This window comes from Somniosus microcephalus, chromosome 14, assembly GCF_052327205.1.
Source record: "Somniosus microcephalus isolate GS21.2 chromosome 14, FLI_Smic_1.0, whole genome shotgun sequence".
NCBI lineage: Eukaryota > Metazoa > Chordata > Chondrichthyes > Squaliformes > Somniosidae > Somniosus > Somniosus microcephalus.
The window spans coordinates 34,598,614-34,615,262 of NC_141000.1; the positions used below are offsets into that span (position 1 = coordinate 34,598,614).

General features: G+C 46.5%; 1 protein-coding gene across 1 annotated transcript in view; it reads left to right on the forward strand.

Annotated features, from left to right (window-relative positions):
- The window catches only part of zc3h13 (zinc finger CCCH-type containing 13), a 163,461-nt gene that overhangs the window by 106,207 nt on the left and 40,605 nt on the right, over positions 1-16,649 (forward strand). The window contains exons 17-18 of the mRNA XM_086006488.1: positions 4,169-4,318; positions 15,484-15,684. Of these exons, the coding sequence (XP_085862614.1) occupies positions 4,169-4,318; positions 15,484-15,684 (351 nt within the window). The remainder of the gene's footprint in view (positions 1-4,168; positions 4,319-15,483; positions 15,685-16,649) is intronic.

The window sequence follows — 16,649 nt, forward strand, 5'->3', positions numbered from 1 at the left end:
AAATGCTGAGGTTGAATTCGGCCGGAACAAGCAGCCGAGGAGAGAGTGGAGTTCGAAACATAGAAAAATAGGAGCAGGAGTAGGCCATTCGGCCCTTCGAGCCTGCTCTGCCATTCAATATGATCATGGCTGATCCTCTATCTGAATACCACATTCCCGCTCTCTCCCCATACCCCTTGATGCCTTTTGTGTCTAGAAATCTATCTCCTTCTTAAATATATTCAGTGATATGGCCTCCACAGCCTTCTGTGGTAGAGAATTCCACAGGTTCACCACCCTCTGAGTGAAGAAATTTCTCCTCATCTCAGTCCTAAATGTCCTACCCCATATCCTGAGACCGTGACCCCTCGTTCTAGATCCCCCAGCCAGGGGAAACATTCTCCCTGCAGCCAGTCTGTCTAGCCCTGTCAGAATTTTATATGTTTCAATGAGATCCCCTCTCATTGTTGGTGGCAAGGTTCAAATATTTTGCCAGCAACCAAAAATTATGGCTTCAGTCTTATCGATGTTCAATTGGAGGAAATTTTGGTTCATCCATGATTGTGTTATGCAGGCAGTCCTGGGGCCAAGGGAAATGGTGGAGAGGTAAAGCAGGGATTGTCAGCATACTTGTAGAAGCTGATTGTGCTTGTGAGTGATGACACCAAGGAGCAGCATGTAAATCAGAAAGAGATGTGGGCTAAGAATGGATCCTGGGGGGAGCAGAAATGGATCCATGCAGAGGCTCTGCTGCCTTCCCATACAACATACTTTCTTGCAAAACATGTCCTTTTTCAAGATTTTGAAGGTTTATTGCTGAACACTTAACACTTGAGAATGTTTCTAGTGTTGAGGATTTTAATCATCTCAGAGTCCAGTTTACACTTGAAACACAAGCAACAGACACTCTAGTTCAAATTGGAATTTAAGTGTGTGCCTCTCCCATCCTCTGGTTTTCTTGTACTTCTCATCTGAAACAACCATTAAACAACTCAAGATACTTTGGTTCAGTTCTCCTCTGTACTAGCCAGAGCAAATAAATGGTATGGATTCCATGTGGCAACTGAGGAGTCCCTGCACACTTCACCTGCCATTGATTTATCACTGGTATCCTGTTTATAAAAATAATTACAGACGGTTCCCTATCCATAGCCGGGGGGGGGGGGCGGTTGGGGGATGCAAACCAAAAGAAAGGAAACTGCAAAAATAAAAGGCCACTGAACTGCCCTGGGAAGAAGAAGTAGTAAAAGGGTCCAAAACTCCATATGGAAATTGGAATTCTTTCCAGTCTAACTGGGACATCTGGCCAGCCCTTGTTAAACATTCTCTCAATAGCCAGTGCAGCAAAATACTCACTGAACAAAAAAGTACAGATGCAAATGGACACCAAATTAATCCAACAAATGGATTTGCAATAACTTAATTTTGTGTAATTGTATTTTAATTCTGATTCCTTAAGCATTTAGTGATGGCTGTTTTACATAACTTTTTATTTGCTGAGACAGAAATTTTAAATATAGCACTATTGACACCTAATTCCAGGAGTACAGGAGACACAGATGTTTCATCAGTTTCTTAGTTACCTATAAACAGTATTATTTCTGGATGCTAATCTTCAATAGGAGAAAAAAAAATTGGAAGAATCCTGGACATCATTTTGTTACATCACTATCAAACACAATGCAGTGTGACATTGATAAATTCTATCTTTGGATTTTTATAATGCCTGTAATGTCTTTTAAAGAAGCACCATCCTTATGAAACATTTCTGATCAGGCCAAATGCATATATTAAAATAATTTTTTTACAAGTATAACTTTTTAAGTTAAATTTTGACATTCATGTTGCACATAGTTATTCTGGAGTATTTCTTTACATAGAATGTACAGCTATTTGGGCTAACTGATCCATGTCTGAGTTTATGTTCCACACGGGCCTCCTCCCAGCCCTCTTCATCGAACCCTATCAGCATAGCCTTCTATTCCTTTCTCCCTCATGTGTTTATCTAGCTTCTCCTTAAATGCATCTAATTTCTCCATGTGGTAGTGAGTTCCACATTCTCAGCACTATCTGGTTAAATCAGTTTCTCCTGAATTCCTTATTGGATTTATTGGTAACTATCTTATATTTATGACCCCTAGTTTTGGTCTCTCCTGCAAGTGAAAACATCTTCTCTACTTCTAGTGGAGACACATTAAAGAGACTTATTAAAGGCAATGTAATTCCACACCCTGGAGCTAGGTTAATAAAAATTGTAGAAAGCACAAAAATAAAACCAGAAACCGCTGGAAACATTCAGCAGGTAAGGCAGCATCCGTAGTTTGAGAAACAATAAACGTTTCAGGTTGATGGGCTTTCAGCAGCATCCACGGTATTTTGCAGAAAGTACAGATCTGTTAATTAGCTGCTTCCAAGCCATCATTTAATCTTAGGCTCTAAACTAAATGAGCTTTAAAAATTACTCTTGATACTGCATTTCTAAATGTATTGTAAATTTGTAGCATAGTCACAGCAGGGGAAAGTATAAGCTTTAAGGAGTTGCTTGACAAAATTATATTTTGGAATTTAAAAACTTCTATTTCTTCTTAATTTCCTTGAGATCAGGCAATCTCTATGGAGAGTGAAACCTGGGTTAACGTTTTAGGAAGATGACACTTCATCAGAACTGGAAAATGTAACCGATGAGGTTTATAAGTAGGAACAGAGCCAGGGAAAGGGAGGTGGTGAAAGAAAAATAGGGAGGGTTCTGTCATTAGGTGGAGGATAGGAGATGATTAAATGATGGCGCTGATGACTGAGCTAAGACAAAAGGTGATGAGAAAAATTAGAGAAACCAAAGATGTGCTCAGGATGTGTGAATGTTTACAGCAGAATACCAGAGGGAAGGGGCTGCCTGGAAAATCGAGCAAAACACAGACCACTTTGTCCCTGGAACATTGGACTGTATCCTCGGCTGAAAATTCCCTTCCACTGTGGTAGACAGGGCCCTCGACAGTGTCCGTCCCATTTCTCACAATTCCGCCCTCAACCCGTCTCCTACCTCCCAAACCATGCTGGGGACCCCTTTGTCCTCGCCTTCCACCCCACCAGCCTCCACATTTGACACAACCTCTGCCATTTCCAGCACCTCCAGCACGATACTATCACCAAGCACACCCCACCCCTTTTATTTTGGAAAAAGTTGACAGGAACTGCCTATAGATGCAAGATTTTTACTATAGACATATAGATGTTCAACTTGTGCATTGTGCAGCTACACTACTCCCTGCCCATTAAGCTGACTTTGGAGTAGCTGTTAAAAGAAAATGAATGACTTGCATTTATATAGTGCCTTTTGTGTCCTCAGTATGTCCTAAAGCGCTTTGCAGTCAATTAGTTACCTTTTGAAGTGTCATCACTGTTGGGGGGGAGGGGTGCAATGTGGGAGGAAGAATAAGGTCATGTTCCTTATGAGCCGAATTGATTGCATCTCTAAGTTTTAATGGAGCTTTAGAGACCCTGAGCAGGATTGCTGTCCATTAAGAACCACAATGAAGTGACACAATACAGCATGAGAAAGAGAGTGAGAATTTATTTTTAGGTAGGAAAGCTACATCACCTGAGAGAGGGTGCATCTATACTACACTGTTAGTGTTGCCATATGGCAATTTTTTTTTCTTTCTTCACAGCAGTACTAAAGTTGCAGTGTAACTCAAGTCAGATCCCATCCAGACTCCAGAGGAGCATGCTAGGAGACTGTCTCAGCCGTTTGAGTTTCAGCCAGCATGGAGTATAGCTCCAGTGAGGTGACAAACCAGACATACAAAGTATGGAGAGGATCCGATGGACCTCCTGGGCATTTGATAAGTTTACCCAGAGCTTGTTTAACTGAATGGAGAATGTGGACATTAGTGTCCACGTTCTTAAATTAAAAAGGCAACAGCAGGGTGCGCCACTGCACATATATTAAAGACATGTGCTCATAGGTCTCTTGAAAGTACTACCAGCTGCAAATGGACATTGTAGCTATTAATCTGAGATAAGTAGCTATAGTATAAATGCACCCTAAGAAGTAATGGACACTACCAACATGGTCTGTTTCATTTAAATTATTTTGGGGGTAGTCGTAAGGAGAGCGAGTATCTGAAGTTTCCTGTTTGTTCATTCCATCAGTTCAACTACCAGCATGTTTTGTTTTTTGCATTTGCAGGTGAGCAAGATGGGAAAGTAGATGATGCACAGTCCTCTGTGTCAGGGGCTTGTGAAGAATATGAGCCAATCAGTGATGATGAGCTTGATGAAATACTGGCAGATGATGCAGGAAAAAGAGAAGAGAACCAGGATGAAGAGAAAATATCAGGTAGCCCTTTAAAAACCTACCTTGTTTTAACATAGAAACATAGAAGATAAGAGCAGGAGTAGGCCATTCGGCCCCTCGAGCCTGCTCCGCCATTCAATGCGATCATGGCTGATCATCCAAATTCAGTACCCTGTCCCTGCTTTCTCCCCATATCCCTTGATCCCTTTAGCCTTAAGAAATATATCCAACTCCTTCTTGAATATATTTAATGAATTGACCTCTACTGCCTTCTGTGGGCGAGAATTCCACAGGTTCACCACTCTCTAGGTGAAGAAATTCCTCCTCATTTCTGTCCTAAATGGCTTACCCCTTATCCTTAGACTGTGACCCCTGGTTCTGGACTCCCTGACCATCCTGCATCTAGTCTGTCCAGTCCTGTCAGAATTTTATAAGTTTCAATGAGATCCCCTCTGATTCTTCTAAACTCCAGTGAGTATAAGCCCAATCAACCCAATCTCTCCTCATACGTCTTTCCTGCCATCCCAGGTATCAGCCTGGTGAATCTTCGCTGAACTCCCTCCATGGCAAGAACATCCTTCCTCAGATAAGGCGACCAAAACTGCACACAATACTCAAGGTGTGGTCTCACCAAGGCCCTGTACAACTGCAGCAAGACATCTTTGTTCCTGTACTCGAACCCTCTTGCTACGAAGACCAACATACCATTTGCCTTCTTAACCGCCTGCTACACCTGCATGCTTACCTTCAGTGACTGGTGCACAATGACACCCAGGTCTCGTTGCACTTCCCCTTCTCCCAATCTATTGCCATTCAGATGATCTGCCTTCCTGTTTTTGACACCAGAGTGGATAACCTTGCATTTATCCACATTATAGTGCATCTGCCATGCTTCTGCCCAATCACCCAACCTGTCCAAATCATCCTGGAGTTTCTCGGCATCCTCCTCACAGCACACACGCCCACCCAGCTTTGTGTCGTCTGCAAATTTGGAGATATTACATCTAGTTCCCTTGTCTAGATCATTAATATATATTGTGAATAGCTGAGGTCCAAGGACCGATCCCTGCGGTACCCCACTAGTCACTGCCTGCCCGTCAGAAAAAGACCCGTTTATTCCAACTCTTTGCTTCCTGTCTGCCAACCAGTTCTCTATCCAAGTCAATACCTTGCCCCCAATCCCATGTGCCTTAACTTTACACGCTAATCTCTTATGCGGGACCTTATCGAAAGCCTTTTGAAAGTCCAAATACACCACATCCACTGGTTCTCCCTTATCTATTTTACTAGTTACATCCTCAAAAAATTCCAGTAGATTACTCAAGCATGATTTACCTTTTGTAAATCCATGTTGACTTTGTCCGATCCTGTCACTGTTTTCCAAGTGCTCTGCTATTACATCTTTTATAATGGACTCTAGCATTTTCCCCACTACCGATGTCAGGCTTACCGGTCTGTAATTCCCCGTTTTCTCTCTACCACCTTTTTTGAATAGTGGGGTAACATTAGCTACCCTCCAATCCATGGGAACTGTTCCAGATTCCATCGAATGTTGGAAGATGACCAGCAATGCATCTACTATTTCTAGGGCCACTTCCTTAAGTACCTTAGGATGTAGAGCATTAGATCCTGGGGATTTATCGGCCTTCAATCCCGTCAATTTCCCTAACACCATTTCCCTAAAAATACTGATTTCTTTCAGTTCCTCCCTTTCATCAGACCCTATGTTCCCCGACATCTCTAGGGGGTTATTTGTGTCCTCCTTTGTGAAGACAGAACCAAAATATGTATTTAATTGGTCTGCCATTTCTTTGTTCCCCATTATAAATTCCCCTGATTCTGACTGCAAGGAACCTACGCTTGTGCAATAGGTTTTATTATAATTTTTAATCAATTAATAATTGCACATGGTTAAGAAATAAAAATGCTATGTCTACATTTGAAACAATCTAAATTGAATATTCCCTTTTGTAATGCACAACTTGTCTCGAAATGCAAAATTGCTAATGATTTAAACCTGGCCATGCTTAAGAGTATTCCATTATTTCCTTTCTTTGTAGAAGAGTATTACCATTTACTATATTGTCCGTTTTAAGATCGGTCTCCTCACAGCAGACTTACAATCCATAATATTTCCCTGGCCCATGCAGTACATAGGGATTCACTCTAGACTCCTTCAGTTTTGTTTTTATCTTGTCCTGAGCAGTTGTGGTTAACATTGGCAAGAAAATAATCCTCAGTTAGCGGTTACGCTGTTGGTGTTTAATTGTGTCAGTTTAGTAATTCACTCGGTCTTTGCAAGTTTGCTTCACTTTGTTTCACAATTCTTGGCATCAGTCGTCTAACTTTGGAATAAGGTGTGGGATGGAACAACCTTGGATCTGGACTGGAGGGGATGGAGGTTGAACAGTTTCCCGTTTGTTCTGTAAATTAGCTCCACTCCAGTGGGGAGCTTACTGAGGGTGAGATGGAGCATTGCAGCAAGGAAGATCGAGAAGAGCATTGGTGCGATGACACAGCCTTGCTTGACCCTGGTTCGTACATGAATTGAGTCTGTGGTGGAACCGTTGATCAGGATCACGGCTTGCATGTCGTCATGAAGCAGGCGGAGGATGGTGACAAACTTTTGAGGGCAGCTGACTTTGAGGAGGACACTCCATAATCCCTCATGGTTGACAGTGTCGAAGGCCTTTGTGAGATCAAAAGAGGCCAGGTGCTGTTCCCTGCATTTCTCTTGTAATTGATGTGCAGTGAAGATCATATCCATTGTGCCCCTTAGTGGGCGGAATCCGCATTGCGACTCTGGGAGGAGCTCTTCGGCCACTGGGAGAAGGCGATTGAGGAGGATTCTTGCGATGACTTTCCCTGTGGCAGACAGGGAAACTCCTGTAATTACCGCAATCGAACTTGTCTCCTTTCTTGAAGATGGTCACAATTACGGCGTCTCGAGATCCCCTGGCATACTCTCCTCCTTCCAGATCAAAGAAATGAGTTAATGAATTTGCGCCAGTAGTGCTTCTCCGCAATGCTTTAGTGTCTCGGCGGGGATTCCATCTGCTCTGTCGTCGAATTACAGTATGCAGACGACGCTTGCGTCTGCGCTCGCTCTGAGGTCGAACTCCAAACCATCATCGGCACCTTCACCGAAGCGTACAAGAGCATAGGCCTTGCACTAAACATCCGTAAGACAAAGGTCATCTACCAACCTGCCCCCGCCACACACTACTGCCCCCCGATTATCAAAATCCACGACAAGGCCTTGGACAACGTGGACCACTTTCCATAGCTCGGGAGCCTACTGTCAACAAGGGCAGACATCGATGACTAAGTCCAACACCACCTTCAGTGTGCCAGTGCAGCCTTTGGTCGCCTGAGGAAGCATGTGTTTGAAGACCAGGACCTCAAACCCGGCACTAAGCTCATGGTCTACAGAGCAGCAGTGATGCCCGCCCTGCTGTATGCCTCAGAGACATGGACCATGTACAGCAGGTGCCTCAAAGCACTGGAGAGGTGCCACCAACGCTGCCTCCACAAGATCCTGCAAATCTATTGTCAGGATAGGCGCACCAACGTCGGTGTTCTCGCTCAGGCCAGCATCGAAGCTTTGACCACGCTTGATCAGCTCCGATGGACGGGCCACGTCGTCCGCATGCCCGATACGAGACTCCCAAAACAAGCGCTCTACCCGGAGCTCCAGCACGGCAAGAGAGCCTCAGGTGGGCAGAGGAAACACTTCAAGGACACCCTCAAAGCCTCCTTGAAAAAGTGTAACATCCCCACCGACACTTGGGAATCCCTGGCCCAAGACCGCACAAAGTGGAGGAGAAGCATCCGGGAAGGCGCCGAACACCTCAATCCTCTTCGCCGGGAGCAAGCGGAAGCCAAGCGTAGGCAGCGCAAGGAGCACACGTCAACCCAAGCACCCCACCCACCCGCCCCTTCAACTACTGTCTGCCCCACCTGTAACAGAGACTGTAGGTCTCGCATTGGACTCATCAGTCACCTGCAAACTTATTTTTAATGTGGAAGCAAGTCATCCGTAGTTCTGAGGGACTGCCTAAGAAGAAGGAGGTGTGGGAAGCCCAGCCCAAACTTTCCTTCTATGCCTGGCTGAGAATATCAGAATAGCCCCTTCGACTTGCAGATCAGATTACTTGAAGTTCCTTTCAGACAGAATGATCTATTTGAGTAATGAGGAACAATATGCTGGTGATATTCTGGTGTGCAGGATTTTAGATTTTTAGATACAACCTGTTGGTTAGTGACCAGTCAGGCATTATTTTAAAATAATCTTTGCTTAACAATTTTATTGACCGTTTACTAGACAAAGCAATTGTGCAACTTTATCTGGGGAGCGGAGCTCAAGACCTCGGGGTGATCAAGTCCTGGTCTTGGGAGCCGTTCTCTGGTAGTCAACAAGTGTCAGAGTTTTCTTGTGAGCAATCTTGTGCTTCTTCTGAGTGTTTATATAAGCACTCACAAACAATGGGATAATAATGTATATAAACATCATATACCTTACCCTATTGTTTATGCAGTGTTTATCTCTTGGCCACATGCATTCTTCCTCTAATTGTTCAATTTAACCATTGCAAAACTGCTGAAAGTGGGCAAAACCAGTCTGTGACATCCTACTTATTGGCCCAGATATTCCGATCGCAGGCCTCCCACGGGTGGAGGACTGCAATCTGGAAGAATCTGCGCCCTTACCTGAGGGCTCCCGGGATGCGCACAATTCCGATGCTGGACCTCACCAAACTGCAGCTGCGCAGAGCCCACGTATCCCAGAGGCGCATGTAGTTCGCAGCATCCCTGGGATCACGTGGGCCATGGGGAGCCAATCACAGAAGGGAATCTCCCTTCATACATTTGATAGGAAGGCCTGTCAAATATATGAATGGAGATCACCCCCAAAACATAGTATAACTTTAAATAATTTTTTTTTTATCATATTTTTTAAATGACGTGAAATTACAATAACTTAACTATTTTAAACAAAAATTTTAATTTTTGAAAAAATAAAGTTTTTTTACGGGGCTTTATAAAAAAAATTTAAATGATAAATCGGTTAAAAAAATTTTTTTACTTTTTTTCAACTCTTGCATCTGCTTTTACCAGGTGCAAGAATTGTAAGGGTTTTCTGCGGGCGGAGGGTCTCCAAAAAGCGGAACTATCTGCCCACAGAGGCCCTTCTCCCGGGCAGCCGGCGGATCTGTTAAGTGCTTCTTGACCGATCGGAAATGCCGGTTTCCAGCGCATGCCTGAAACTGGCATTTCTGATGTCCCTACGGGTGGGTACACAGCGCGGACCCACACATAGGGATCGAAATATCCGGCCCATAGTCTCAGCAAAACTGCATCCTGCCAGTAAGTCATAAAATACATGATCCTTTGCAGGACATGTTAATAGTCTAATTTCCCAGAATTCTTCTTTAGTGTCGTCATTAGACCAAATCTCGAAGTTAATCTTAAATGTCTGAGTTTCAATATCTCAGGAAATTATGGTACCAAAATGTGTCTGTCACCACATAGATCAATAAAAGTGATACTTTATTTAAACTATGTCCAAGGGGGTATGCACAAGGCATCTCTTTTTTCCTTTAGTAACAGAACACTGGAAAATGTGTCTGCCTGGCTTGTTGAATATCTTCAATTATGTTATTCCTTACATAGGGAGCCACTAGGAAAAGTAAGGCCACTCGTAAGTCAGTATGCAGTAGTAGTTCCAGTGTTGACTGCAGGAGAGCTGTATGGACTAATAAACATGTTTTACGATTCCTGATCAATATCCAGTAACCTCCGCTGGAAAGTAAGTTTCTCTAAGCATTAGGTTAGAATAGGATTGGGCTTTCCCTCTGATGCGCTATCAATTACTCAAAAGACTGAGGTTAAGCGAGTAACTAACAGGCTTTTATTAACAAGAGAATGAAGGTGTGCCTCGAGTGGTCGACCAGTCCAGAATACAGAGGGACTGTGGAGCAGTCACCTTTATACCTGGACTCGTGGGAGGAGTCAGCCGAGGCATGTACAGACATGTACACAGTGGAATACAAACACCCACACAGGCAGGTATAACAGTGGTTTACCACATTCACCCCTTGTTTAAAAATGAGTCCGGTGGGGTGAAGTGTATTAAAAGTTTGTGTATTGGAGTCTCTCCGGAGGTCTTGTCTGCCGCTGTGATCGACGTGGCGACGGCAGGGGTAGTGAAGCTTCCAGCGTCGAGTCCCGCGTAGGCTGGGGCACTGGTGTGTAGTCCTCGTGGGTGTCGAGCGGGTCGCGGGGCCCAGGCGTGCCGTCTGCTGGGGTTGAATATTGGATCGTGGGGGGCGGGGTAGTGGGTTACTGGGGCCCCCGAGGGTGCAAGGTCTCGTATGGAGACTGTGTCCTCCCGCCCGTCCGGGTACGCAATGTAAGCATACTGGGGGTTGGCGTGGAGGAGGTCGACCCTCTCGACCAGGGGGTCCGTTTTATGGGTCCTCACGTGTCTTCTCAGTAGGACCGGCCCTGGGGACGTCAGCCATGGCGGTAGCGATGTCCCCGATGTGGACTTCCTTGGGAAGACAAACCTTTTCTCATGAGGGGTGGCGTTAGTGGCAGTGCAGAGCAGTGACCGAATAGAGGGGAGCACATCCTGCCAGCGGGAGGTCGGAAGGCCCCTAGACTTTAAGGCTAGCAGGGCGGCCTTCCAAACTGTCGCATTCTCTCTTTCCACCTGTCCGTTCCCCCGGGGGTTGTAACTGGTGGTCCTGCTTGTGGCAATACCCCTAGCGAGCAGGTACTGGCGGAGTTCGTCGCTCATAAACGATGAGCCCCGGTCGCTATGGATATAGCTGGGGAAACCGAACAGGGTGAAGAGGTCGTTCAGACATTTAATGACCGTGGCACTGGTCATGTCCGGGCAGGGGATGGCGAACGGGAAACGGGAGTACTCATCAATAATGTTGAGGAAGTACACATTGCGGTCGGAGGAAGGGAGAGGCCCTTTAAAATCAACGCTCAGGCGCTCGAAGGGGCGAGTGGCTTTTATCAGGTGAGCCCTGTCTGGTCTATAAAAGTGCGGTTTGCATTCAGCGCAGACTTGGCAGTTCCTGGTCATGGTCCTGACCTCCTCAATGGAGTAAGGCAGGTTGCGGGCCTTGATGAAGTGGAAGAACCTGGTGACCCCCGGGTGGCAGAGGCCATTGTGGAGGGCCCGCAGTCTATCGATCTGCGCGCTGGCGCAGGTGCCACGTGATAGAGCATCCGGGGGTTCATTGAGCTTCCCGGGCCGGTACAAGATCTCATAATTGTAGGTGGAAAGTTCGATTCTCCACCTCAAGATCTTGTCGTTTTTGATTTTGCCCCTCTGCTTGTTGTTAAACATAAAAGCAACTGAACGCTGGTCAGTGAGAAGGGTAAATCGTTTTCCGGCCAGGTAGTGCCTCCAATGACGCACAGCCTCCACAATAGCCTGGGCCTCCTTCTCAACAGCGGAGTGTCTGGTCTCCGGGCCCTGGAGGGTTCGTGAAAAGAAGGCCACGGGTCTCCCCGTCTGATTAAGGGTAGTGGCCAGGGCAAAGTCGGACGCGTCGCTTTCCACCTGGAAGGGGATGGATTCGTCCACTGCGTGCATGGTGGCTTTGGCAATGTCTTCCTTGATACGGTGGAAGCCTAAGCGGGCCTCTGCCGTCAAGGGAAAAGAGGTGGACTTGATCAGCGGACGGGCCTTGTCCGCATAGTAGGGGACCCACTGGGCGTAATAGGAGAAAAACCCTAGGCACCTCTTCAGGGCCTTGAGGCAGTGGGAGTTCCATAAGGGGACGCATCCGGTCGGGGTCGGGACCGATGACTCCGTGTTCCACAATACAGCCAAGGATGGCGAGGCGGGTTGTGCGGAATATGCACTTCTCCTTGTTATACGTCAGGTTCAGGAGTTGGGCGGTGCAGAGGAATTTTTCGAGGTTTGCGTCATGGTCCTGCAAGTCATGGCCGCAGATGGTCACATTGTCCAGATATGGGAAAGTGGCCTGCAACGCATTTTGATCGACCATCCGGTCCATCTCCCTTTGGAAGACGGAGACCCCGTTGGTGACGCCAAAGGGAACCCTAAGGAAGTGATAGAGGCGGCCGTTTGCCTCAAAGGCAGTATACTGGCAGTCCTCAGGGCGGATAGGGAGCTGGTGGTACGCTGATTTCAGGTCAATGGTTGAGAAGACGTGGTACTGCGCGATCTGGTTGACCATATCAGCTATGCGGGGGAGTGGGTAAGCGTCCAGCAGGGTGTAGCGATTTATTGTCTGGCTGTAGTCGATGACCAGGCGCTGCTTCTCGCCGGTCTTAACGACCACAACCTGGGCTCGCCAGGGGCTGGTGCTGTCCTCAATAATCCCCTCCTTCAGGAGCCGCTCCACTTCAGTTTTAATGAAAACCCTGCCCCCGGCACTGTATCGCCTGCTCTTTGTGGCGATGGGCTTACAGTCGGGGGTGAGGTTAGCAAACAGTGGAGGGGGGGTGGGTGACTGAGTGTGGAGAGGTTGCACCTGGTGCGCGGCGGGCAGTTTGGAAGCTGCTGGCTGCGGACTGTGAGTGGGGGGAGAGGTCCACCGTACGCCATCGTAACACTTTTAAGGTGGCACTGAAAATCTAACCCCAGTAGAACAGCAGCGCAGAGGTGGGGCAGGACCAGAAGTTTAAAATTATCGTACACAGTCCCGTCTACTAAGAGTGTCACCACGCAGTAGCCGCCAATGTCCGCCGACTGGGACTCGGAGGCCATAGAAATCCGCTGATGCGCAGGCAGGACTGGGAGAGAGCAACGCCGCACCGTGTCGTGGTGGATGAAGCTCTCCGTGCTCCCAGAGTCAAAAAGGCAGGTTGTTTCGTGACCATTTACCTTAATGTCCATTGTGGACCGGGCCAGTTGGTGCGGTCTCGCTTGGTCCAGCGTAACGGAGGCCAGCGTAGGGGTCGGTGTGTCGCTGCGGGTATCAGATGAGGCGGTGTTGGGGGCCTGCTGCGTCTCGGCTGGCGTCCAAGATGGCGGCGTCCATGATCCCCATGTGGCTGGAGGCGTCCAAAATGGCTGCTGTTCCAGTGGTTCGCACATGGCTGGGGAGGCCCAAGATGGCGGCCCACACGCGGCGCTGCTGGGGTTCGGGGTGGCTTTGGCCCTGCAGATGCTGGCGTAGTGTCCCTTCTTCCCGCAGCCCGAGCAGATCGCATTTTTTGCCGGGCAGCGCGCTCTGGGGTGTTTGGCCTGGCCACAGAAGTAGCATTTCTGGCCTTGGGAGACTGCTGCAGTAGTTGGGCCATTGCTGGGATGTGGCTGGGGTGGCACGGCGCTATGAGACGGTCCTACCGTGTCCCAGGCTGTCGTTCCCCGCGGCGTCCACAGTGCAGAGGAGTAGGCATCCATGCCCCGGTAGGCTGCGTCCAATGATAGTGCGAGTTCAGAGGCCTTGTTGAGGTCGAGGTCACTCTGCTCCAACAGTCGCTGTCGGGTGTAATTGGACCTGTGGCCCGCTACAAAAGCGTCCCGGATAAGTTCCTCTGTGTACACGGCGGCCTTTACCTCCTCCGCAGGCCTGGCCAAGCACAGACAGTGCCTGAAGGTATTCCTCGGTCGATTCCCCAGGTTGTTGTTTACGACTCCCCAGGAGGTGCCTGGCGTACACCTCGTTCACTGGGCGCATGTACTGGTCCTTGAGGAGCTTGAGAGCAGCCGTGTACGAGGTCGCGACCTGGATGACCGAGTACGCTCGGTGGTTCACTTTGGAGGTCAGGACATCCAGTTTGTCCTATCCGATTTGACCGTTGCAGTGGAGGCGATCAGGAATCTTTCAAAGCACCTAAGCCAGTGAGCAAACTTGGTGGATGCGTCCGCCTCCCGACGGTCTAAGTCCAGGCATGCTGGTGTGAGGATCTTCTCCATTATAAAAAAATCTTGTTAATAAAATTGATGCGCTATCAATTACTCAAAAGACTGAGGTTAAGCGAGTAACTAACAGGCTTTTATTAACAAGAGAATGAAGGTGTGCCTCGAGTGGTCGACTAGTCCAGAATGCAGAGGGACTGTGGAGCAGTCACCTTTATACCTGGACTCGTGGGAGGAGTCAGCCGAGGCATGTACAGACATGTACACAGTGGAATACAAACACCCACACAGGCAGGTATAACAGTGGTTTACCACACCCTCTATAGTCAGACAGCCTGCCAACATCCATGCGGGCAAGGTACCAGGGGGTTGCTAGTGTGTGGGAACAATCGAGAGCCATCACCTTCAAGAGTAGAGGTGGACTCATAGACGTTAAATAGAGAAAATCATACCAGCATACTAGTGTGCCATGTAGCTTAACCTCACATTTCGCCATACTTGGTTCCTGGTTTATCTTGTGTGACCTGTGCAAGCTCAGCTTTGTTTTTGAGTTTAGCTTCCTATTGTATCTGTTCATTTTTTCATTTCTAATGGAATTTGGAGACATTTTTCCATCACTAAATGATTAAATCTGCCCATTGTTATCAGTTAGCAGGAAATAACTCTTTGAAGATAAAGGATTATTTAATGCAATTCATTGCTATTTCTTGTGCTAACCTCAATAATGCTGGAACACAAATATCTGTAAAGCTGGCATGTGAAGCAATCCTCATATTTTACTAAACATTGTTTAGACCAGTTTAGAATTCCCCAAAAGTTCACTCCTCTGCAGTTACAGTTTCAGTGATACATGGAGGATGTCAGTGAAAATAGAAAGAGAGTAATCATGCAAATTGTCTATTGTAACATTAATGTTAAAAGGAGCCTTCATGATTGTGAATTAGGGTAGGAAGTAATTGTCTTGTTATAAATGTACATGGTTGCAGTTCCCCAGATGGAAAGGGAGTATTTTAAGTACAAACCAGTACAAACTGTGTTAACTATTAGGAAGACCTACTTAAGATGCAGATACAAGCTATATATGTGTGAATTGAGATTCCTAGAGATGCCACAGGGGCTCTGTATGTGTTTGAACTGATGATTCCAAATCTTTCTGTAATCCTGTAAAAACTTCAAATGCAGGTTAAGGTGCTTTCTGAGGCATGGCCAAGTCTGTTGAGTGAAGATCCTCATTTTCCCCTTGAACAACAATGTGTGCGCTTTTTGGGGTGTATATGTGCTGGTGTTGTTTTGTCATGTGATTCAGAAGTGTGTTTTACACCGTCAACTGAAGAAAAAACTTGTCTTGTAGATCCCATGGATGTGATTGATGTCGATTGGTCAAGCCTGTTGCCCAAGCAGCCCAAAGAGCCCAGGGAGCCTGGAGCTGCTCTGTTAAAGTTCACACCTGGTGCAATCCTGCTACGAGCTGGAATATCCAAGCGCTTGGCCGGTGCAGAATTGTTTGCAAAGGTCAATGAAACTTGTCGGGCGGCTATCAACAACACTAAAGGTATGGATAATGTCTCACCCGAATTATCACTTTTGAGGTGCTGTAATATAGTCCTGGCGAATAACGTTATCTGGGTAGTGGAAGACCAAATATTACATGTGTTTTATTAACATTCCATACTGAGAATGAGTTGACCTTCATGGCCTTGTGAGAAACTATGAATTTGTATTATTTTAAATTTTGCTGCAGTATCTTTTTTTTCCCCCACAAGGATAGCAAATTGTGATTGATGGGTTGTTGTAGTCATTAGTTCTGTTCAGCATATCAACAGAAATGAAGTCCATCCTTTGCATTTCTGCTGTACTGTTTAGAAAGAGGAGCATGAAAAGTCCATATGCCCTGTGGATTCCTGCCAGATATATTCTGCAACTGCTGCTGATTGATGTGCATTTTCTCTCCATCTCCCTACAAGCTAGAAGAGTCATTTTAAATCTAATGTCCATTTGACTGGGGTCCTTCCAATACTTTACACAGAAGAGCTACAGCAGATAGACACTAAACAAAGGATATCGGGACCAACTTGATATTGAACCTTCAATTGCCTTTTATGCCAACTACAGTTGATTTTTTAAAAAAGTAAACTAATGAATAAGTACCAGCCGTGGAGAAAGCAAGAGTCGCAGGCATTGTTATTACAGCATTGCCCATTAATTTCAGTATACTCTGGCATGATGCCGTTACCAATTCAAAGATTTTAATATATTGGGCTGGATTTTCCAACGCCCACGGGTGCGAACAAGGTGTGTATGAGGCATGCGAAGCGCATGCGCTGAAAACCGGCACTTTCTCTTGACAGATCATCTGCCTGCCCGGGAAAAGTGCCTCTGCGGGTGGAGAGTTGCACTTTTTGCACAACTTCCACCTGCTGAAAGGCCGTAGAATTCTTACGCCTGGTAAAAAGCAGGCGTATGGCCTGCTTTTACCAGCTTAATTAAGAGTGTTGAAAAATAGAAAAATGTAATTTG